Here is a 25,390-nt window from a genome sequence, read left to right on the forward strand (position 1 = left end):
TTACTAGTCCTCCCAGACCTACTCTCACAGGAGTTTTTACCCAGATCCAGTATGTGCGCAGCTGATGTGTTGCTGGATGGTGATCAGAGAAAGTTGCTGCTTTGCCATCATGCAGGACATTTTGCAGCACAGGAAATTCTTGATCAAGCTGATATATGGAGACAATGTGAAAACTTGGAAAGCATTTTCTTCTGGAAAATCAGCAATAAATTCCAAGGGTAGCAACATATCAGTGCCAGCTCCACTAAAATATTGTTTTCTTGTTACAATCTGGCCTGTTCTTCACTTTTCACAGATAAATGTGGCAGTGACATCTCCATATATAGAATTGTAGAATAGTTGAGAGTGAAAGGCACCTCTGGAGATTGTCTGGTCCAACCCCTCTGTTTAAAGTGATGTAAATTAAAGTTGGCTTCCCAGGGATACGTCCAGTTAGGTTTTGAATAAGTCCAAGGGTGGAGACTCTACAGCCTCCCTGGGCAACCTAGTCCAGTGTTTAACCACCCTACTGTGGTCGAAAAGCTTTTTTTTCTTTTTTTTTTTTTTAATGTGTAACACTAATTTCTTGTATTACACTTTGTGCTTATTGCTTCTTATCCTGTCACTGGGCACCACTGAGAAGAATTTGGCTCCCTCATCTTTGCTCGCCCCATCAGTCATCTATACACATTGATAAGATCCCTCTGAGCCTTCTCTTTTCCAGGCTAAATTATCCCAGCTATCTCAGCCTTTTCTTGAAAGGAGTTCCCAGTCCCTTAAGTATTTTTGTGACCATTTGCTGGAGTCACTCCAGTAAGTCCGTGGCTGCCTTGTACTGGGGAGCCCAGAACTGGGCCCAGTACTCCACATGTAGTCTCACCAGGGTTGAGCAGAGGGCACATATCGCCTCCCTTGACCTGCTGGCAATGCTTTTCCTAAGCAACCCAAGGTGCTGTTGGCTTTCTTTGCATCAAGGACATTGCTGGTTTGGATTGAACTTACCATCTCACATTTGGTTTTATTTTTCTGCAAAGCTGCTTCCCAGCTGGTCAGCCTTTAGACTGTACTCCAGATGCTACAGTTGGATTTCCCTTTGAAGTTCATGAGATTACTGTTGGGTCGCTTTTCTAGCCTTTTAAGGTCCCTCTGAATGGTAGGACAACCACCTGGTGTATCAACCATTCCTCCTAGTTTTGTACCATCTGCAAAGCTGTTGAGGGTGCGCTCTGCCCCATCATCTAGGTTATTAAGGACGATATATTGGCTCCAGTATCAGCCCTGGGGTTATACCACAGATGATTGCCTCAAGCTGAACTTCATGCTACTGATCCCAACCCTTGAAGACTAACAGTTTAACCAGTTTCCAGTCCACCTCACTATGTACTTACCTAGTCAGTACTTCATCGCTTTGTCACTAAGCATGTTGCAGACAGTGTTGAAAGCCTTGCTAAAGTTGAGGTAAACAACATCCACTGCTCTCCCCTCAGCCCTCAAGCCAGTCATCTCATAGTAGAAGACTGTAAAGTTCATCAGGCATGATTTCTCTGTCATAAATCCATGCAAGTGTACTCGCAATCACCTTCCTGTCCTTAATGTATTTTGAAATGGTTTCCAGGATTATTTGCTCTTTTGCCTTCTGTTACCTTTCTCCATTACCTTCTTTCAGATGAGGCTAACCAGCCGGTTCTTTTTATCCTTCTTCGTTAAGATAAGAATGACATTTGCTTTCTTCCAATCGTCAGGAACCTTTCCTGATCACTATTCAATGGTAATCTTTCAAAGATCATTCAGAGCGGCCTTCTCATGACATTGGCCAGCTCTCTCAGCACTTGTTTGCATCTCCTCAGGATCCCATGGACTGGTGCATGTCTAACCTGTTTAAACATTTTCTGAGTTAATGCTCTTCTGTTGAGGGTAAGGTTTCCTTGCTCCAGATTGTCCCAAAGATCTCGAGGTGCTGGGAATTCTGATAAAACATGTTACCAATGAAGACTGAGGCAAAGAAGGCATTGAGTACCTCAGCTTTCTGCATGTCACTTGTCGCCAGGTCCTCTGTCCCATTCAGCAGCAAGCCCAAGCTTTCCCTGTGCTTCCTTTTGCTAGTGATACACCTGCAGAAGCATTTCTTGTCCTTAATGCTTGTCATTAGATTAAATTCCAGATAGGCTTTGGCATTCCTAACACCATCCAGCATATTTGTTTTGGGTAACCTGATGCTGTTTCCACATCTTGTACACTTCCTTTCTGGCTTTAGATTTAGTCAGGAGCTCCTGGTTCATCCACACGCACCTCCTTCCACATTTGCTAGATTTCCTGCTTTTCAGGGTGGACCGTTCTTTGGCTTGGAGGTGATTCTTGAACATCAGCCAGCTCTCCCGGAACCCACTTCTGGCCAGGGTTATATCCCATGAGATTCTTTCAAGCAGGCCAAAGGCTGCTCTCCTGAAGGAGACTTGTCTCCTTGGCGCATCATTCAGCTTTTTGCTTTGTTCCTTCCCCTCCAAATCCTGAACTCTACTGTGTCATGGTCACTGCTGCCAAGCTGGTCCCTTACCTTCACACCCCTGACCGGTTCTTCCTTTTTTTGTAAGACTTGAGTCTAGCAGAGCATGTGTTGTCTTTGGCTTCTTGATTACCTGTGTTAGGAGGTGATCATCAATGCACTTTCAGAAACCTCGTGGATTGCTCGTGTCTTGCTGTGTTGTCCGCCCAGTAGATACTGGGGGGGTTAAAATTCCTAATGAGGACCGGGGTCTGTGAACATGGTACTTCTTCCAGTTATCTGAAGAGGGCCTCATCATCTTCCAACCCAAGCTATTCTATGATTCTGTGATCTTTCTAATCGGATGGTCTGTAGCAGACGTCCACCACAACATCATCCATGTTGGTCTGCCCTCTAATCCTGACCTGTAGGTGCTCACCTGGCTGATCATCCATCCCAAGGCAGAGGTCCATGTGTTCCCACTGATCTCACTGAAGGGGCAACTCACCGTCTTTGCTTCTTTGGCCTGTGCTTCCCAAAGAGCCTGTGTCCATCCTTTGCAGCATTTCAGTTGTGTGCGCTATCTCACTGTGTGTCTGTTATCCCAATGAGATCATAGCCTTGCAACTGCATGCAGATCTCTAATTCCTCCTGCTCCCGCATGTTCCTCGTGCTGCGTGTGTTAGTGTGCAAGCATTTCAGAGAGGCACCTGCCCATACTGACTTCACAGAAGGGGTATGAGAGCTCTCCCTGTAATGCTGCTGTCCTGTAGGTGCTTCAGAGTTTATGTGCATATTCTTGGGGTGACCCCACTTCAGCCCTGTTTTGGAGAATCCCAGCTTCATGGACTTGAATTTAATTTATCTATTTGTCCTCTTGTTCTCTTTCTGTTTTTCTTCCCTGATCCTTTGTTTTGTTCCTTAGCCAGAAAGGTGTGAGGCAGGAGGGTGGGGGAAAAAGGTCATCTCTTGTGATAGACCCCTCCCTTAAAGTTTCTTCCATGCTGAAATCTTTGCGTTTAGACTTGAAATCACAGTTCTTTCCCAAAGCATGTTCCTATTTTAATAGCAACCATATCTACTCATCCCCAGTGTGAGTATCCAAAACCTCTGTAAGTCCCAAATAAAGTAAGTTTTCACATGCTGGCATTTAAAGAGTGATGTACCAATTGGTAGAAGTTATTTGTATTGCATCCTTATTATCAAACAAGTTAGTAGGCTGTCTTTACAGGGACTGTTGGAAGAGATCTCAGTTTCTTTCAGAGGTTTAAATACTTGATCAACAGAAACTTGTTAGGAATAAAAGAGTTTCCACTGGGCTTGATTTTTAAGGCTGTGTGTACTGCAGCACTGATTGATCTTACCTTCTTGTTTGTGTACCATGAAGGTGGTAGAGAGCCAAGACAAAAAGAATTAATTTCTGGAAAGGGGACCGGGAACTTCTTAAAACACCATTCTGACAGGAAAGATAAGCTTGGAAAAAGTGAGCATGAGAACATTGTTCTGTTACTTGCTCTCACATTTTATTTTTTTTTTAATGAAACATTTTTTTGCATGTTCTCACATATGACATTAATGTGTCATCAAATTTCTCTGAACTGGAAATATTCAATGATGTTTTGAGCATTAGTTAGTAGTGTTAAAAGACAGGTGGCAATATCAGACTGTTTTCCGAGTGATTTTGTGAAGCAGTGAGACTTGTTTTTATGTAATGTATAACTTCTGTTTTAATGTCTGTTATAACTTCTGTTCTATAATTATGGCGTGCAATGAGATTATATTTTGAAGAAGAATTGTGAAATAGTGGAAACTTGTTACCCAGTTCAAAGCAAACTTTGAAATTACTTAATATTTCCCCCATTCCTCTTATTTGCAGGAGACAGCTGCGATCACTGGATGCATTATAGTGATGCCACTAAAGCCAGAAGTGGGTGGGCCAAAGAATTATTAAATGAATTCAAAAGCAATGTTGAATTGCTTAAGCAGGCTGTGAAGGACCAGGTCATAGATTCTCCTCCCAAATCGCCACCTGCTGTATCTCCTCAGAACCTACAAACAGGTAATTTGTTTGCATCGCTAATGCTCTAGTTCCATGAAATGTTAAAACTATTCTAAAGAGACTGTGCTTTTCAATGATTCCATCACTATTCTTTCCTACAGGCAAGGAACAGATACCGAAAGGAACATCTAGGGCTTCCTCTGTATCTTCCCAACAACCAAAGGGCAAACTGATGTCTAGTCCTATTGTGGTTAGACTTGCAGATTTCAATATATATCAGGTACATTTCTTGAAGTTAGTAAAACTGGGGCTACTTCGTCCTGGACTGTTACGTAACTATGGTTTTTAAGGGACAATTCCAAAGCCCATTGAAATTATTAGAAGTCTTTCCATTCATTATTGGATTAGACCTTTATGGGCCTGCTTCTGCTTTGTTAAAATTGGTGGATATTTTCTTACCAACTTTATATTAGAGGATACCCTATCACAATTATGTTTTGGATCCAAGTTCTACTGTTCCCAAATCCTGACATTTGGAATTTCATCTTTTCATTGTACTCTGTTAAGTACCCAGTATTTTAATCTGGGGTTTGTATTTCATGCTTTTCTTATTATTATCTTTTTCAAAGTACATGGATTATTTTTTTAAATATTAAAAGTTTTTTATTTTTTTCTGCAGCCCCTCCCTCCCCCAGTGATATTATGACAAGACACTTTAACCACTTTTGACTTGTTTCTTTTTCCTTTTCTTTTCTCTGCCCCCCCCCCCCCCCCCCCCGAGTAGTTTTAGTTGGTGGGTTTTTTCTTCAGATTCAGTCATTGGTGCAGATAGGAGGCAATTGGAATAGAGAAGTAGTATATCTCTAAAGCAGAATGGTAGTGATCTAGGAGTACCTACTCTAAATTTTGGGTCCTAACAGAAAATGCTTAGTGTCTACCTTCAGTCCGTGTGACTTCTACTTGCTCTTGTTCCAATTTTCAGTGCTTTTTTCCCCATATCGCTTCTGGTAGAGTGGGAGGTTGCAGCTTGCTGCCAGGAGCCTTCATCTGGGTTTGAAGTGGTTTTATAATACCATTTTGTACTGTTGGTGTTTTCATTTGTCTTTTACTCTTCAGATGCTTGTCTCCTCCTCCCTACACAAATACATTTTCAATTTTTTTTAATTGTTGTTATTTCTATATGATTTACAACAAGCTGTTTTTCTAAATAGATCTGTTATTACTTGAATTTTTGTATGTGTTAATACAGAGATGTTTGCAGCATGAAAACAGCTGCAGAGTGAAGCAGGCTTATAAAGGTTATATATTCATTATTTCCAGTGAAACTAGTACAAGTAGACCTCATCATATACTCAATACGTTGGTTAATTTCAAACTAGCAGTCTGACCTACTAATTGTTGGATGAAAGAGCTTTATTTTGACAACATACATTTTAATCTAGGGTGCATTCCAAGAAATTTAAGGTCAAATATATATCAAAAGGTGATCTCCTCCTTGTTTCATAATTTACATTGGAAGGAAACAGAAATGGGAGGTTTATTGTTCTATAGTGTCTTGATTCTCCTGTGAAGTAGACCTTTGGGCATAGCCAAGCGTACATATATCTACTAAGTGCATGCTGAACACCTTGCTTAGCAGTATACAGTCAAGAGTTGGCCCATGTACTAGAACCCGTCCTTATGACAGTACAAGGACTTCCTAAGACTTCTGTAATAAACTTATCTGGCTTATCTATCCCTTATCATCTAGATATGGGATCCTTTTGGACAGACGGTATGCAAATATACCACGTCCTAACATAATTGCTTATACAGGAGCTGTAGTGTTTGCAATAAAGATACCAGATCGTTCTAGGCTTCTACTGAATGCCTTTGAAAGTGACCTGCTGCCTCCTGCCTCGCATGACGGAAGGGGATCTGGTACTGTTAATACTATGTAGTTTTCTTGCGAAACTGTTCTATGTGGATTGCTTTTACTACAAGGCAACTAGGTGTTTCTCATTGTCAGCACTTTGTGTAGTTGGGGATCTACATCTGAGAGCAGTGGAATGTTACCCAACTAGGGGCAGTGCCTTGCAACTACAAATGCTTAATGATTCATAAAAATGTAATGTGTTAATGAAATGAATCTTTTACCTTTTACAGGTTTCAACAGCGGACCAGTGTCGTTCTTCCCCTAAAGCTCTGATCTCTTGCAATAAAAAGTCACTTTATCTTCCACCAGAAATGCCAGCTATTCATATTGAATTCACTGAATATTACTACCCAGATGGAAAGGACTTTCCCAGTAAGACTTTTTTTCTTTTTTTGGTATCAAACCATGACTTTTGTGTTACTTTCACCTTGATGAAGCTTAATAATTCCAGGTTAGCAATTGGAAATAGGTAGTGGCTTTTTACAATGGAAGAACACAACACTGCTCCATTTCCACAGTGCTTGCTCCTGGCAAACTCCTATAAATACTGTTTTTTATAAACATGATTTTTAAGTCTGAAAACACTCTCAGCATTTTTACTGACACATATCCATTCTCCAAAGTGCGTGTATTGTTTCTGCAGTTTCACTGTCTGGCTACATCAAAGAATTGAGTGGCTACAGAAAAGAACTCAAACTATTGCGGTGGTATCTAAGATGCAACAAAGATCTGCTGGAGTTATTTTTATTAATGTGTTATGGGGCTGGCCCTATTTTATATACAGAAATGTCAGGGGATTTCTTGGGGATGGGACTTGAGGACAGCAAATCTCCTTGGTCCTGCCCTTCCTCTGTAATGAGGACATTATCCCCCTTTCCTCAGACTTCATTCTATTCTAATATTAGCTTTTACATTCAAAAATTCAGTTACTTGCTTGGAGCGAGAGAAATAAGCATCACTTTAGGTGTCCCCTAACAATTTATTCTTTTTTGGGACCAAAGGAATGGGTTTCCATTGTTTCTCTCGTGTAAAATACCGGTGAAAATATGTTTGCACTCATTTAAAAAAAACAAACAAAAAAACCCCCAAACCAGCCCCTAAACACTTTACTTATTCTCATGATTTTGTTTTGTTTTCTCTTTTAGTTCCATGTCCAAATTTGTATGGCCAGCTGAATGCTTTACAGTTCACCCTGGACGAGAGAAGTATTCTTTGGCTAAATCAGTTTGTGTTGGATTTGAAACAGAGTCTTATTCAGTTCATGGCCATGTACAAGTTAAATGACAATTCAAAATCAGATGAACATGTTGATGTTAGAGTTGATGGACTAATGTTAAAGGTACATGGTCATTGGGGGGTGGGAGGGTGGTTCCTTGGAAGAAAATGCTTTTATTCTGAAAAACTCTTAGCAAAGCAGCTTAAGGAATAAATAGACAAATAAATGAACAAACCTCCCACACAATAAGCAATGCTGCTCTGGAAAAGTGTGCAGAATATGACGGTTTGAAGACAGACATCTGTCTTCCATGCTACTTCATCTGTGTCCTGTGGGTATTTTGGTTTTGTATTGACAACCTGAATGGAAGTATTAACAAATTATTTCACTGTGTTCAATGAAGCTGACATAACAAAAGAAAAAAAAATTGAGCACTGAAGTAAAAAAACCAAAACCCTAGCAAAAACCTCATATTTGCAGTCTGTATTAATACAAGAGCCTTCCCTTGTTCCTCTGGTTGTAGTATATCAAAATACTTTTATCTTGTTAGTGAATGCCTGGAGTAAAGAAAGCACTTCAGATGAAGGCTTATTTCCTTCTCCAAAATCCATTCTCGCTGTTTTCTGTTTCATGCTGGCTCTTGGCTGTAGTTCAGGTACACAAGTCCTCTATATGTTTATTCCAGAAGAGTGGCTCTTGTTAATGCAGCTGAACATCAGATTTTTGCTTCCCTTGTGTTCTCCTTCTGTGGAGGAGAAAGATTATTGAGCAGACAATTCCACGACCCCACCCCGATTTGCATTGGTTTCCAAGGTCAGAGGTGAACAAAACAATGAGTGTTTTTGATGGTGCCCACAGGAGAGGTTTCAAGAAGGCTAAAAAATCAGCATATGGAGAGATAGTTATCTTCCTAAGGGTCTTGGCGCATATTTAATGGCACTTTAAAAGGACATGGCTTGTACTGAATAAAAACAAATATTGAGAGTTAACAACCGGGCAACTACAAATACAGACCGATCTAATATTGAATTGCTATATGTGAATAGCTCACTAAACTAAGAAGATAGAAACATTCTTAAACACCCCAAACTTTGATTCATATTAATTATTTAATCCCTGTATTAACTGCATTATTTTTATTCTAGCAGATTATGAATCTTTTATTATTGGTGTTATCATTGGTGCTTACATATCACATAGCTAATTATTATATAGTTACATATCTGGTTATTTTGTTCTGAGTCCTTTTATTTACACGAAGAAGCTTCCTCACTCCATCTTTCAAGTGTCTCTAGGATGACTTCTTTATTCTGATCTTTCTAGATTCAGCATGGAGATGTGATAGAAGGTAGTGTCACTGATAGTAGTGAAACTAGGGTGGGCAAGGTCTGTGTTAACATCAGATACAGGATTTAGCATAAAATATGTATTTCCTTTAAAACTTGCACTAAAGCTGTGCAAGTTAAATTAAGTCCAGTATAGTGAACTGTCTTGTTGTCTTTTAGGAGTTGGAATATATTTTTATTTTCATGATGGAAAAAAATTATTATGATTAGCAGATAATGGTCACAAAAATGGCCACCTATTCTGTATTCTGTAACGTTAAGAATATTGGCTGTGTTAATGGTTTCCTTCTGTCTTAACGTAGAAATAAAATACTGTAGTATTGAGTGTAGTGAAAAACCCTATTTGACAAATCAGATTGAACGCAAATTATAATTTTCTGGTTTTCAAAGTCGTAAATATTTGGAACACTTGAAGAAACTTTCTGCCAAGCTGTTTCTGAGTTGAAGAAATGAGACACTTCAGCCTAATATAGGTGACCTAAATCTAAATCCTTCTGATAAGGAAAGCCTGAGACCATTTCTTATACAAACATTGAATTTTAGATGCCACAGCATCCTTCTTAAAAATGAGAGGAAACACAAATGATAATCTGTGAGCCTGACTTGTCCCTCTTCTGTGTTAGTATACTCGATTTCTCATAAAATTATAGTCATATTCTTTTATTTTAGTTGTCATGGCTATTATTTTGTTTCTTGAATTGTTTGCCTTCTTTATCTACATATTTCTGATTAGACAAAATATATTTGTCTTGCAGTTCATTGTCCCGTCTGAAAACAAACCTGAAATTCATAGAGATCAACCTCGTGCACTTTCCATTCAAAGTTCAGAGATGATTGCTACGAATACAAGATACTCGCCAAACTGCAGGCACTCTGATCTAGAAGCTTTGTTTCAGAACTTCAAAGACTGTGAATTTTTCAGTAGAACTTTCACCACTTTTCCTAAGTCCCAGAAGAATTTTAATCTTTTGCATCCAATATTCCAGAGACATGCTCATGAACAAGATACTAAAATGCATGATGTTTATAAAGGTTATATCATCCCAAAATTGAATAAATATGCATTAAAGACATCTGCAGCTACTGATGTTTGGGCCTTGCATTTTTCCCAGTTTTGGATAGATTATGAAGGAACGAAAAGTGGGAAAGGCCGACCAATAAGCTTTGTGGACTCGTTCCCACTTTCTCTTTGGATTTGCCAGCCAGTAAGATTTGCAAAGTCACAAAAAGAGCTTTTATCGCATAATCAGACAGCTTTGAACATTCCAAAAAGTGAATCTAGTGATCTTGCTAACAGACTGCAACGTAAAAAACTTCTAAAGGAATATTACAGCAGTGAGACAGAGCCCCTGACCAATGGCATTCAGATGTCAGACACTTCAGGAGTGCTTTCGGAAAGCTCTTCCTCTGATGCAGATGTACACGTTCTTGTCCATGTTCAAAAACACGTGAGCGTGCAGATCAATCATTACCAGTATCTTTTTTTGCTGTTTCTTCATGAATCTCTTGTGTTGCTCCTGGAAAACTTAAGGAATGATGTAGAAGCGGTGACAGGAAAACCAGCAAAGCAAACAGATGTCTGCATTGGGGTCCTACTGAAAAGTGCAGAACTAGCCTTACTGCTCCATCCAGTGACTCAGGGAAACCCTTGTAAGTCTCCAGTTGGGGAAGACGGAAGTCCCATGGCATCAGAACTCTCCCCTTTGGGAAATGGGGAAGCTCTTACTTCAGAGAGTAAATTAGTTGGCAATAAGATAGTGCAAGCTGGTATTAATAATTTTGACTATGTAAATGACTGCAAGCCTCTGAATGCTGAAGTTAATAAAGGAATTTTAATAGATCCTCTGTTGTTTAAATCGGACAGTCATACGGATTTTCAGAAAGGAATGTCGTTTTCAGATGATGCATCAGATAAAGGTTTGGGAGATACGAGTGAAGGAGGAAGCAGTGGACTTTTTAGTAGAAGTGATTCAGAGGAGGTCTGTGGACCTCTAAGTGAGAAGAATAGCTTGCATCCTAGGGATTCAGCGTCCATTTTAAATAAGAGAGAAGATTCTACTGAATTTTTTATTGATAAAGAGGATGACAAAAACATATTCTCAAGTAAGTTAAATGAACAGGAAGGACCAACTGAAGGCTGTCCTAACCAAGTCACTGACTTGGAAACAGAAGCTGCCTTAGAACCTGAAGACCTTGAAATCAACAAAGAGAAAGTGACTTCAGTTAGAATGTTTGCATCCCAGTCTTCATCAAGGTATAGAAGAGTTAATACTAAATCAATTTTCCTACTATTTAAAAATATTTGTCAGTCTTGTTGGCCAATTACTTTTAGTGATGGTCAACAGACATGAACATCTAGTAGATGAAAATTTTAGAAGTATATAAAGATATAAGATATGCAGTGTCCAGCATTCAATGAAAGCTAAAATGAACTGTTAATCGATTTTTAAACTATTTACTCTCAGTTTGTGTTATGAAATACATATTGAGAAAAATATTGACACAGATATCTACAGGAATGCATGTTGTTTATATGCTTATCTCTTTTTCTTGCTAAAAGATTATTGAATAGCCAGATTTCTTTCTCATATCTTGCCTGGTGTAGAGGAATTTTTTTCAAGTAACTTCTATGTATTCCTTTAATTTGAAATAATAATTGCCTTATATCTTTTTATTTAAAAGTGCAAAGCCTAAGGAACGGTGCCCATCCAACCTCCCTGCGTTCTCTGTTTCTTACAAGAATATGAAAAGAAGTCCATCACAAGTCTCTCTGGATACCATCTCTATTGATAGCATGATGCTAGAGGATCATTTGATAGAAAGTGATGGAAGTGACAGTCAAAGCTTTCTGGAGAAAGGTAATTAGGTTTAACAAAATATTTTTAAACAATACATGAAAACATTGTTTATTGCTCAAATAATACTCAAAAGGATTGCAGTGCAGCAAATCCTGGATACTTTACAATGCTATTTCTGTTAGCTTCTCCAGTCAGTAGTAATAAGTATCTTCACAGCACATCATTTCAAGGGAGAGCAGTAAGGTGTGCTATTTAAGTTGTGCTACTTAATTAAACGCTACTTAATTTTACTCTCTTGAGGAAGGTAAAAGCATGGCAGTGCTATGTTGCAACTCTGAATTAAGCAGAACTGTTCCCTGCTTTGCTTAAACGCCACTACTTTGGCAGTGTTTACAGGTTTGTACCCTGGATCAGTGTTACGCTTGAAGTGGTAAAGAAGCTTTAAAATTAAATGTAGATGAAAAAGAAATAGATTTTCACTGATACTCACCATGCTAATTTCCAGGCAGATAGATTTGGTAGTCTCCTTGCAGCTTCTTCCTTACAGAGCAGTTCTAGCTATTGACTGTTTAACAGCAGGTATTTGTCCAGTTTTTGCTCAACTGTGCACAAGTGTTTGCTCCCGATCTGAGGCAGGAATTTGGGAGGAATTCAGGCCCAGGGTAATTATGTCTATATAGTCTGTAGTATTGTGGACTTAGGCAATTGTCATGATCTAGTAGCTCTCTGGCAAAACTGATCAAAATTATTGGTACTTCTTTTCTGATAAATTCTACTTTAAATGAAGAATGACATTATTTTTTTTTTCTGTAGGATTTCTTTTCAGTCTAGAGCAATAATGGGAAGAATGCTTTACTTGCAAACCCGTTATGTATTTGGATTGTATTCCTGCATGTGCTCATGTGGGAGTGTGCCATAAAATACATTTTCCAGTTTAAATAATCTTTATATGTCTTTTTACCTTGTTAAAGAATATTTAACTGCAGGTTAAGTCTGCACACTTTCTAGTTGCCAAGGAAACTGCCGTGTTCACTCTAACAAAAATATATGTAGCTTATTTCTCTATACATAAAACTGCAAACACTTGCTCTAAAGGCACTGTGCATTGTTTTAGATACATGACTTGGAATCTTTAACCATTTTTCTTCTGGATCCATTTTATATTTGATTTGGAAGTCTAAAAAAAGGCCCTTCACAGTTTTTTAAACAATGCATATAGAGTGCCATTTTGGTTTTGTCACCATATCCTGCCTTAGTTGCATAGCATCTAGAACTTTGAACTCTCTGTAAAAGGAAAGGATTTGGCGGTTCAATCATAAATATTTGTTTAATAAGCTGTTCAACTCATCTTAAAAAATGAGTTAATGTATCCATACAATGACAGACACTGACTTTATTCTTGATGCAGCAGTGATCCAGGTTATGCTCTGCTAACTTTGCATTTTTTCTGATGTGTATACGGAAGGTATTACAGCCACAAACTATCAAAGCCCATCAGAAAATGCCCATGAAGGAGGCACAGTGACTGAAAATTGTGATGGGTCATCTCCAGATGCCATGAGCGCTGCTTCAGAGAATGCACATGAGACTAGTGAAGAAATGGTAATATTATTAAATTCCATTAGAATACCTGCTTCAGTGAATTAAACCTTAAAATAGAGCTAAAACTAATGCTTCTAGACATGATTTTTCAGCTAGTTTGGGGAGCTTTTGTTAGTGCATTATGTGAGCCTATAGATCTAGTGCACTTGTATTAAGTGCAAATGAAGATTATAATCCAAGTGACACTGAGCATTCTATGTCCTTGTTATCTCCTCCATAGCCACTGTTGATAAATGACATTAGCGACTTATAAATGTCAGAAAATATTTCTGCTTTAGTACGTAGCAATATTTTGTAATATCAGTATAAATTCTCTTATGCTCTGTTGAATATGATATTTAAGATGAGCTTTTTAACATCATCAATGATAGATAAAAGTAAGCACCATAACTCAGATGTTTCTTGTATGGAGATGTTTCCTTAGCACTGGTAGCATTCTGTAGTATTTGCAATTAGGGGCATAACAACTGCCCTACTGGGTCGGATCAGAGATGCCTCTTGTCCATAATAATGTCAGGACAATGCCGAGTATTTAGAGAAGATAAGAATATTGCATGTAGAGGAGATTCCCTCCCTGAGACACTATGCAGCATCCATGTGTTTCCATCTGCCTATCTACTTTGCTGATCCTTGCCCTTATCATTGCTTCTTAAATTATATTCTTGTATCGGTTAAGGTCATTTACTGGAAACCTATATATAGGGCCCAAAGACAGACAATGAATTTACTGAAATCTGTTGTGTGCTTGCTGACGTATTTTCCTTTTTAGTAATGTTAGTTGTGTAATCCTACCTTTGCTTTAAGTATTTGTGGATCACCTTCATTTAAAACAAACAAACAGACAAAAAAACCAAACCCAAAACCAAGCAGCTCACTTAAATTATTAGTTCCTTTTAAATAAATTTTCAATTATCTGTGCATATAGGTAGTATGGAAAAAACAGAATTCATTCGGATTGTTATGCAAATGCATGTTAGCATATTTTTTCTACTTGTAGAATATAACTAAAAATTCATTAGAAAAATGAGCCCAAAATTGTAGTGATGATGGACATACATCTTCTGATCCCAAAGCTGACTTTTCAAACTGGCTGCTACTTTTTTTTGAAAGATACTACAATCCAATAAATAGAGAAGAAGGGCTGACTACTGTGCAAATAGCCAAAGTTTAGTAGCCTGTCCTGGTTCTTTAACCTGGTCTGATACTGCACCACAAATGCTTGTTTGTGCTTGTGATATGCATGACGATGAATGCAGACTTGAAAATTTCAGGTGTCACATAGGTCACATGCTGCTTTGTCAGGGTGGGGAAAGTCTGTCTCACTTTCATGGCATTTCTGGCCAATTCTGAATTGGTATTAGTGGGTTATAAATACAAGTGTCGGTCTTTGGACAGACAATTGAGCAACCTGTTGCCAAGCCAATGGGTACAAAAAGAAAAGAAGAAATGAGAAAACTTTGTGCTTTTCTGTGAGCAAGGGTTATGGATATGAAGATTCTTTTCCTTTTGTGGAGGAAAAGGTTTAGACAGAACTTAAAACACAGTGACCACTGTAAATTCAATTTATAATCTTGTATTGTTTTGTCTTGATTTTTTTGACAGATGTCCGTTGTGGTTTTCCAAATATTTGGTGTTAATGGTGAAATTGACATCAGAGGTGAAGACACAGAAATATGCCTGCAGGTCAACCAAGTGATACCAAATCAGTTGGGAAATATCAGTGTTCGACACTATCTTTGCAACAGAACTGTTGGTAAGAGCTGAGTGTTGTGAAACTGGAGTTGGAAATACTTGTTCTAAGTAAATAAGAACACTATATTAGCCTAAAAACACAAAACCAGTCTTATGTTAATACAATAGCATCCTTTTTATGCTGGTTTAGAATATCTACTCTGATTTCTTTCCTAATTGCCATACGTTAAAAGAGAAGGAAATAAAAATCGAACCATTTCTGATAGCGTGGGTAAAAAAATGCATTGAATTCTGGTCATTAATTTGCTTTTTTTAAATCAAATAAGTTGCATTACATTACGTTACTGTTTCATGAAGATGGAACTTCCTTACTGCTATAACAATACTTTGCTTAAAGGTACCTTGGTTTGAAGGGCTGTTTCTTTTCTTCAAGATCTATTTCTGTAGATTAAATTAACACCCACAGTTTCAACAGATTTATAATCTGTGGTTTAAGAAAATTTAAAAATTGAGTCTGTGTCAGGAAAGATGAGCTGCAAGGACAGCCTTTTTTTTTTTCTCTCTTTTTTTTTTTTTTTAAGCTTGATAGGAACAGAGGGTGTCGTTTCATGCCAGATATTTGCACAGCTAGATCAACCAGTGTATTGTCGGAGCTGTTCTTGGGCATGATTACGTACACGTTCCCTGCCAGAAAACCTAGTTCACATACTGTGAGGTTTTTTTTTCTTGGCATGATGTATTGGCGTGCCACTTCATGTCACAGTTTGCTTTGCTCCCCTCTGCCAGCCTTCCACACGGATTGCTGGATGCCAGCTCTGCTGCGCTGTAGGGTTTTTGGGGCAGATCCCTGATGCACCTGCTTCCTGCTTCTGGTTCATCTCCTTTCCCAGGAAACAGCTATAGCAGCTGTTGGCTGCCATTTATTTCCAGCCTTCCAGCAGCATGCATTTTCTTCAGGAAGTTGTGCTTGGTGGTACAGCCTCTGATGCCTTAGCTAAAGAAACCATTTACTGGTGAGCTGAGCAGTTGCCAGCAGCGGCTGCCTGAGCAGCTGTTGCATGATGCTGCAGTTGTATTCAGACATCTGAAGGCAAGAGGGAGGTCCAGCAGGGAAGACTCGTGGCTGACCTTCAGTTCGTACAGGAGGCAAACTGATTCTGGTCTGTCATATCTCCTGTAAAAGCAGGAGGGAGTAAATAGTAAGAACATACCACCTTCCTGCTGTCATATGGATCTAAAACTAGAACCTGCTTCCTCTGGTTCAGCTGATTATGAGAGGCTTGTGCACTGGCTGATTATTTTATGGACAAAAGGTTATAATGTGATGGGAGTCTCCAAATACTTCCACTTCATATCTCTTCCTTTCTCTTTCTGGTGGGCATCTAGATGGGTGGGCCAACAAAACTTTTTTTTTTTTTTGTACATTGCTGGTCATTCCAATTCTGTAATGTACATCTTTTCTTCACCCCACTGTAGGGCTGTGCTTTCTGTACTGAGTCAGGAATCTTCTGCAGCCACTGCTGCTCCCTATCTCCTACATTTATTCTAACAGAAGATCTAAAGGGAGAAAACAGTTAAAAAAAAAAACAAAACAAAACAAACAAAACCCCACAAAACAACAAGCATTCTAGAGGATCAAGGCTGGGGAAAAGCTTGAGAATTAGATCAAAAGAGACAATTTAATTTAGTTAAGGGTAACAAAATACAACTAAAAGAACCAGTGAGCAAAAAGCGTAAGAAAATATCCCAATAAAAGTAACCCCCCCCAAACCTCTAATAAAACTTACTTAAATTCTGTATTAACATTTTTAACCAGTAAACTGAGGAACCTTGCAAAGCAATGAATAATCAAGTCATAATTACAGTATTCAAAGGTGTTCTGGGTAAAAATAAACGTTTAAAACCTACTAGACTGTTAATGCAGTAGGTGCAGAAAGGGAAAAGTGTGCCTAATAGCTGGAGTAAGTTTGAGGGCAATGAGGCAGCAGTGCGCTTCCCGGCAGGGCTGGCTGCAGGACCATGCCTTTATCAGCTCCTGCCTGGCAGCAATAACAAAAGAAGGGGGGATGGAGTATGGCTGAGGTACTCTGGAAGGACAGTGAGACCTTGTCGTGTTCGGAGGAGAAGGGAATAGCAGTTCATAGCAGCTTCCAAATTGTTTAATGCAACTTTTACTCCGTCCTCTGTTGACTGTGCTCTTTCAGATATCTGCAAGATAACCACGATTGACTTCATGGCGGAGACTGAATGTGTGGTCTCTGCTTCTTCTGTTTTTCTACGCTTTGGTGGATTCTTCTGGCAATGATGTAGGCACTCTTTTCTGGTCTGGAAATAGTTGGGGCACATACTGCTTATTTCTTTCTCTATTTGTAGGAAGACTATAGATCCTTGAGGGAAACAATTGCAGAGACTCACTGGACAGAGTGGTCATTGTTCTCCCATCTGGAGAGCTGCTCTTCTTCTGAAGGGCTGTTGGTGGCTAATTCTCTTCTGTCTGGACTAGAGCCACAGTTTTGTTGGTGGGGGATATGTGAGATCTAGCACTTCTTAAATATTGGAAGGATTGAAGGATGGAGTCATGGCTGTTAGTGTTGTGGAAACCTCTATTCACAGAGGTATCAAAGGGAGAGGTTCTGGTTTACAGCAGAGGCTGAAAATTCTCATGTTCATTTACAGTTCTTTCCATTGGCCTTTTCAACCCAGACTGACGATAAGTTCATCTACCCTGACCCAGGTGCCAACAGATAATGTGCACGTGCCCTGACTTTACTGCTGTGCTAGGTCATCCATGAGAACTGTGCTCCATACAGAAAGAGGAACCCAATTAATCTACAGATAGGAAAGCAAATTACTTACTCTGGGCTGCTGTAGCTCCAGGCAATGTCTGTTGTATGCTGTTCTGAAACTTGAAATTAGAGTTTTCAGACTTGCCCTCTGTTCAGGCTGGGGCAGTATTACTTGTATAGCAAGAGGCGGTAACTTTATTCGTCTGTCTGACTGCACTTGGTGTAGAACAGTTGACTAGCCTGCCTGTTTCCTGGGATGAATATAGAAAGTTAGTTATCCTTCTTCGCACCCCTACTCTTACCCCACTTTTTCTTTCTTTTTAAAATAGACATATACAAAACAAAACACTGATATAGTTCCTCCTGACCCCTCAAAAACTTCTGCCCAGTACTCTCCTGAAGCCATTTTCCTGGAGATGGCATGTTTAGTTATAGTTGGTATCCATATTGTACATTGTATATCTGTTTTCCTTAGTTTGGCTCCCTCTCAGAGGAAAGACAGGGTCCAGGAACATAGTAGGTGTTTAACTTTTCTAGGCACCATATCAGCATCCCCAGTAGGGATGTGGTCCACTTCTCCAGTTGTTAGGAACCTGGACCAAAGCCAGTTTTGCCCCAGTATCCTTTGTCGTCTTGTAGGTTCTCATTAAGCCCTTTATAAGCCACTGCTGAAGGTTCCAGAGGCATCTCGGAGTGATCTGGTCTGTAGTTTTGAAAAAATAATATATCACATATTGCTGAAGAGGAACTAAGCAGGTAACATTCCCTTACTATTACTTCCCAAAAGCAAACAGGAATTCCTCCTGGGTCCAGCAGAGAACTTGCTATGACTGGTAACCAGTCGTCGCTGGGGCTTGACTCTGAGTCTGTCTTTCTCTAGTGACTAGACTAAGTGCATGTGGTGCTTCTGCAATTTTGCAACCGCAGAAAATCTGTATCTATCCATAAAGAAAGCTTATGGTTTACGATCCTACCTTGAAAAGGCTTTGAGGATCTAGAGATACTGATCTTGGGGGCAAGAGTTGGGGAGAATGCAAAAGGGATTGTTGCGAAGACCTGTGGGATACCAGTGGGACGCTGCTATAACTTCATCGTGGACATGTTGTGTAATCTGCATAATTTTTTATTCTCTCAAAGCTAACTTCCTAAGTTTTTGAATGAATCTGACCCAGCATAGTGTCAGTGTGACTTAGTGAATTGTCATCTGGATTCTACAGTTTTAATCTGTTTCATCTGATTTAGCGTATCAGGAACCTGAATCCTTAAATACTAATGCTGTGAACAGTTGTTATCGCATTGCAGTAGCAATTAACAATATACTAATTATACTTTTAAAAAAAAAATATGTTCACACGATGCAAATGGCTTTTCTTTAACAGGATACCCGAGTGTATCTATAGAGAGTTGATATATCAAAAAGCTTGTGTATCACAAATGTAATGTGATGGGCAGTGGTGCCTTGGACTTTTAACCAAATGCATTGTAAACCAGAGTTGTGATTTCAGAAGGAACACTAATTCTGTGAAGTATGGGTCTCCTTTATATAAAGGCATCTAGGGTAAGCTTTACTGAAGAGAAGAAACGTAACTTGCAGCCCACCAGCATACTGCTTTTCTTTTGCAGTACATTCCGAGTAGGTTATCTCTGAAATGGAGGGGTAAGGTATGCTACGTTTGTTACAGTATGGGTCATTATTTAATGTTAGATAGTACACAGCAGAGATACCACCACAGAGGAAACCTGCATTTCATAGCATCACAGGATAATTGAGGGTAGAGGAGTGGAGGCGATGTCAAGACGTCTCTAGTCCAATCCGGTTCTTAAAGCAGGGTCAGCTCCGAGATCAGGCCAAGTTGCTCAGGGCTTTATCCCGTCAGGTCCCGTCAGGGCAGAGACTGCACCACCTCTCTAGGAAGCCTCTACCACTGCTTGATTTTTCCTCATTCCTTACATTCAGTTTGAACGTCTCTTGTTGCAATTTGAGCTGCTGTGTCTCAACCTTCTGACAAACACCACTGTGAAGAGCCTGGCTCTGTCTTTATAACCTCATCATAGGTATTGGAAGGCTGCTAGGAGGTTTCCCGTACGCCTCCTCTTCAGCTTTCTGGTAATTGCTCATATATGCGCAGGCAGAAATCAAGAAGGGGAGATTACAATAAACTACATGTCAGTAATGTGGGGAGAGGAGAAAGAAAAATGTTAAAGAAACAAAAACAGAAAAAAGGAAGTCTTACTTCGTCTTTAAATTTAACTTTATTCACTTCGTTTTTCCAATTTCTAAGCTTGTAAATATTGGACTTTCATGAGGGAACCAGAGTTTAAACTAAGAAGCTTGGGTTTTGTTTTAATTCTCTCAAATTTGTTTAACAGTTCAATGCTCTACCAATATAAATTGATGTAATTCACTTGATTTTACTTGCGTTACTTTGATTTTGGCTATCTTTTAAGTTTCAATGTTTGCTTCTTAATATAATTACTGTGAATTACTGTGAATATGCTTTTTGTCATGTTGATAACTTCTGTAGGTCAGCCATCACAGTGACCAAATGACTTGAGAATCCCATGGGGTAATTATTTCTGGTGGTGAACCCTCTTTTTTTTTTTTGTACAACAAATTGATAGCGGCCATCCCCCCACGGCCCTCATATCTGGTTACCTTATATGTTTTTATTATTATTATTTTATATTTTATTTTTAATTTTAAAAAAATTAATTCTTATTTTATTTGTTATTTTATTTTGGAGCTGTTTATTTGACTGTTGCTGTTGGGCTTACTGGTTAAAGATACTGAAACTAACAAGAAACTGCTAGAGGGTTTTTAAGGCTCAAATCTACTGCCACCCAAATAATGGAAGCACCGTGTGGTCATATTCTCTATCTTACTGCGTTGCTGTTTATGTTCCTTTGTGTTAGCAAGCAAGTTCCTGAGTCAAGAAATTCTGCTTTTCCAAGAGAATACCTGCTCTCCTAAGAGGGTGAACTGACTTAAATGTTACTCTTAATTAAAATTTAAAGAGTTAGCAGCAAAGTATGCAAAATAACTGTTTTTCCATCATCAAGACGTTGAAGAAACACAAATTTCTCGTGCACAGTGGTAGTTCTATATTGTCCTTTTCTGTCACAGTGAGGTACTAGTCCTTGTATGTACTGTTTACTTCTCTTTAGTACTTTGAAGTGATATATTTAGAAACTTGCTCTGAAGTTCTGTATTTGCAGTGCTGTAATTCATGGCTAATACTGCTACAGTACTTTTGGAAAATCAGTTGGACAATAGAGGTAGAAGTAATTGCATCATAATTGTGGTTTTGTACAGTGCAAAATTTTAATGCAAATTTGTTTTCCTTTTGCAACAGGTTCTGACTGTAAATCTGTGGCTGGCCCAGTTAATTCATCACCTGCGATTAGTTTGAGATGGGAAAGCGGTCCTAGTGCTGTCATACATTCTCTGCTGGCTGTGAAAAATGGTTTTCTTCAGTGTCATGTGGAGAACTTCAGTGCTGAATTTCTAACGTCTTCCCTCACAAACATTCAGCATTTTCTGGAAGATGAAACTGTCGCAGAAGTGATGCCTATGAAGATAAAAGTTTCTAATGCAAGGATTAATTTAAAAGTATGTTAACATCGAGCTATTTGGCTGCTCTAAAGAAATTGTGTTCTTGTTCCTTGGTAAACTACTAATCTGGATACAGTTAACTTCAAAGAAACTGCTGTCGTACTCTGGAAGGTCTTTAGATAACACTAAAACAATTTAAAAATCCATAGATTTGGTTAGCTCTCTGGTATGCCTAGAGGGGAATTCTCTGCATGACGTAGCTATTTGTATGAATTAATATTTTATACTTTTTTCCTCATCTCCCAGGCTCTTTTTTTTTTTTTTTTTTTGTTAAATTACAGTGGGAGTTTTATAGGTAAGATGTACCAGGTTCCTAGAGGCAATGTTCCTAGGCCATCGTGGGTCTTTCTGGTTGGGCTTTTTTGCTTAGCATAGTAATGGTTTTCTAATTACAAAACAGATTTTAGAGGTTAATACTTTCTCCTACTTTGAGGGTAGTTCTTGCAATGAAAGCTCAGTACAAAAGAATGAAAAAGGTTATGAGAATTCCAGTTCAAACCACTTGAATACTGTTTCTTAGAACCCAGGTTTCATGTTCTGTCCTACCTAGAAACAGATACTAAATAATGCAAGCATTTCTTACCATCATATCTTAAAATAGTAACATTAAGAGGACACTTCTGCTCAAGTCTCCCAGGGGATTTTCTTTCAGACGTTTAAAGGAGCTGACAAGTTCTTTGCTGCACAACCATTGAATAGAAAGCTAAGGACACTTTTTGGGGGGGCTGGGCGGAGGGGGAAACAACAGAATAAAAACCCAAAAGTAAAGATAACATAACATTGCTTTGGAAATTAGTACTCACCCATATAAACTTTAACAAAGTGAGGGCTGGAATAGCAGTTCCAGTTCTGCATCTGGGCCTAAGGTCTTGATTCTGCTGAGATCATTCTAGCCTGGAAGGGCTATTGCTATCTCTACGGTGTTCTACTCAAAGAGCATCGGTATTCCCTCCCTCCGTGATGCAGCTTTTCCATCCCCTGAGGATCCTTAGGCACTCCTTTAGGGCTGTTTCTACTACAGGAGTAGCACAAGTACTTTCTGTAAGAGCTGTGGATCTGTTCCTCAGATTTCAATGTATCACAGATGTGAAAGCCCAAATGCAAAAAGGAAAGTCTTAACATATAGTAATTTAAATTTAAAAACAGGATTGTGCTGGATTATTTGCAAGAAGGCAGACTTAAGCAAAAAGTTGTTGAGAAAGCAGCTGTTTGAGGTGGGGAATTCTAGAATGGTTTGGGTTGGAAGAGACCTTAAAATCATCTAGTTCCAACCCCCCTGCCATGGGCAGGGACACCTCCTGCTAGACCAGGTTGCTCAAAGCCCCATCCAACCTGGCCTTGAACATCCCTTCCAGGGATGGGGCATCCACAGCTTCCCTGGGCATCCAATTCCAGTGTCTCACCACTCTCAGGGTAAAGAATTTCTTCCTAATATCTTATCTAAATCTGCCCTCTTTCAGTTTAAAACTGTTGCCCTTCGTCCTATCGCTACATTCCCTGATAAAGAGCTCCTCCCCATCTTTCCTGTAGGCCCCCTTTAGGTGCTGGAAGGCCGCTATAAGGTCTCTGTGGAGCCTTCTCTTCTCCGGGCTGAACAGCCCCAACTCTCTCAGCCTGTCTTCATAGGATATACATTAATAAACCAGCAATAAGAGTCTGCTTGGCAGCTAAAGCACTGAAGCGCTCACACAGCAGTGCACACCAGTCACAGTGAAGTTAGTCATGATGGTTGATAAACTGCAAATTTGACATACAGATGATTAATTTCTATGGAGTTGTTGGGTAATAAAGACCAAGAGGTTGTGGTTCAAAATTATGCTGCATTGCCTTTCAATGCAGTATATTCTTCTATTTCTTCTGCATGAGACTTGATGCAGTGTGTTTCTTGGGGGTGGAGTGGGGGAATTTAAGAAAGGTGACTATATATTTTTTTTTTTTTTTTTGCATTTCCTGCTGCAATCTCAGTGCTGTTTCAAGAAACTTCAGCAGTTACAGCTCAACAGCTTTTGGGCTGCAGGCTTAATTATACTGGCTGTGTTATTCTGCTTGACAGGGATAATGAACCATAAAGGCTTCCAGGGGAGACCCCAAAAGAAGTAATTTGTGAAGTTTCTCTTCTGTTGAGTACAGTAATATAACTGAACTGCAGCTGGTGTCATCCCGAACTAAATTCTAAAAAGACAAAATCCACTCAAGAATGATAACTGTACTCAGTCAATCTTTAAATAGTTGAAGGGAAAATCAGATACTATATAGTGCAGGTTTCTTATCTTTGACTCTCTGAGCTCCTGAGCTAAAGAATGTCTTAAGTTGGGATATAATCGTATTGAGATGTCTGTAAAAATACTTTGAAGTATTTTAGTCAGATATATATTGAGTTCAACAGACTTACTCCAGAGATAAATTCAGGTCTTTAATATGATTCCCGGGAAAAAAAATGGAGCAAAAGTTTAGTGGAGGTCCTATTGGAAAATTCTACTCTGAAACGTTCCCTTTCAAGTTTCATTAAATCCACTTATGTTTATTTGAATGTCTAATAATGATTTTCTGGTAAAGTCAATTTTGAATACTTGTATTTTTTAGGATGACAGTCCACGTGAAAATCTCAAGGCATCTGAGCTGGTACCCATAAAACTCCATATTGACATACTCTGGATAGAAAGAAATGATGATGGCTCTTTTCTCATTAGAGGTTTGTATGTTCCTGCACCTTGATATCTCAATATTATAATCTAATTATTATTAATACTGCTTTTTTCCTTTGTGCAGACATGTGGCTAATAATGAAAAGATAACCGATGATAATTTGTGCAAGATGTGTTGCCGTATACCTTTATTCTAAGTGTAGTCACATAGAGGAAAACTACTTTTTTGAATAGTGTATTGGCAGCGATAACAACCCACTGCTGAATCAATCTAAGAGAAATTAAAAATACACATACAGCTTCATCAGAATATGCTTCATCAGTGCATATCACTTCATCATGATAAGTGCAAGGTTCCTTTGACTACAAACCAAACAAAAAGTTGCTTATCTTTACCGAGGTGGTTACGTGTTGTCTTTGTGGTTTTGTGTTACAGGTAGTAATAGAGAATTGTAAAACAAAAAACCATTTAATAAGAACAAGTAGCAGTTTTCAATTCTTTATATTACAGTGGTGTCCTGGCAGCTCATGGCTGGGATTGCACTGAGACTTGTATTCAAACAGCAATTTAAATTTGTACTTTCCGTGAAACATGTATACGCTTACAGGTTTTTTTCTACCTGTGTGGGCAAATACTAAATACTCGTAACAAAGCAGTATTTAGAGCTGGTACTTGTACTCTTGTCTTTCACAGATACGTTAAAGAATCATAGAGTAATCTAGATTGGAAGAAGCCTCTAGAGGTCATCTGGTCATACTCCTTGCTCAAAGCAGAGGCAGATTAGATCAAATTGCTCAGTGCCCTGTCCAGTCAAGTTTTGACCATCAAAAAAAGCGATACCACAACCTGCTCTAAATAATCTGGCCCAGTGTTCGACCACCCTTATGGTTAAATGTTCTGGTAGTGTCTAATTGGAATTTCCTTCATCGCAGCTTGTGTTTGTTGCCTCCTGTCCTGCCACCTCTAGGTGGAGGAACTTGAGCACTTGCCAAGCACCTCTGGGAAGTCTGGTCCATCTATACCCTTCCACTAGGTAGGCAAAGGTGGCATTAAGATCACCGCATAGCCTTCTCATCTTCAGATTTGATGAGTGCATCTCTCGGAGACCCTCATTTGCACATCATGAGCTTCTGGGCACGATTATCTTGGCGGTCCTCTGCTATCGGGTATCTTTCTCATACTAGGCAATCCAAAACTGGATCCGTTATTCCAGATGTAGTATCACTGGTGCTGAGTGATAACTTCCCTCACCTGGCTAGCAAAACTCTTGCTAGTACAGCCTGTACGTGCCTGGTCTTTGCTGCCAGGGCTCACTG

The 25,390-nt window shown here is 39.1% G+C and overlaps 1 protein-coding gene across 1 annotated transcript in view; it reads left to right on the top strand.

Moving 5' to 3' along the window:
* The window catches only part of UHRF1BP1L (UHRF1 binding protein 1-like), a 61,288-nt gene that overhangs the window by 33,218 nt on the left and 2,680 nt on the right, over positions 1–25,390 (top strand). The window contains exons 12-21 of the mRNA XM_009882634.1: positions 4,338–4,520; positions 4,622–4,740; positions 6,606–6,747; positions 7,521–7,714; positions 9,693–11,191; positions 11,620–11,795; positions 13,201–13,337; positions 14,940–15,090; positions 21,169–21,425; positions 24,012–24,120. Coding sequence (XP_009880936.1) covers positions 4,338–4,520; positions 4,622–4,740; positions 6,606–6,747; positions 7,521–7,714; positions 9,693–11,191; positions 11,620–11,795; positions 13,201–13,337; positions 14,940–15,090; positions 21,169–21,425; positions 24,012–24,120 — 2,967 coding nt within the window. The remainder of the gene's footprint in view (positions 1–4,337; positions 4,521–4,621; positions 4,741–6,605; positions 6,748–7,520; positions 7,715–9,692; positions 11,192–11,619; positions 11,796–13,200; positions 13,338–14,939; positions 15,091–21,168; positions 21,426–24,011; positions 24,121–25,390) is intronic.

Source organism: Charadrius vociferus, unplaced genomic scaffold, assembly GCF_000708025.1.
Source record: "Charadrius vociferus isolate BGI_N301 unplaced genomic scaffold, ASM70802v2 scaffold72, whole genome shotgun sequence".
In the NCBI taxonomy this organism is placed as follows: domain Eukaryota; kingdom Metazoa; phylum Chordata; class Aves; order Charadriiformes; family Charadriidae; genus Charadrius; species Charadrius vociferus.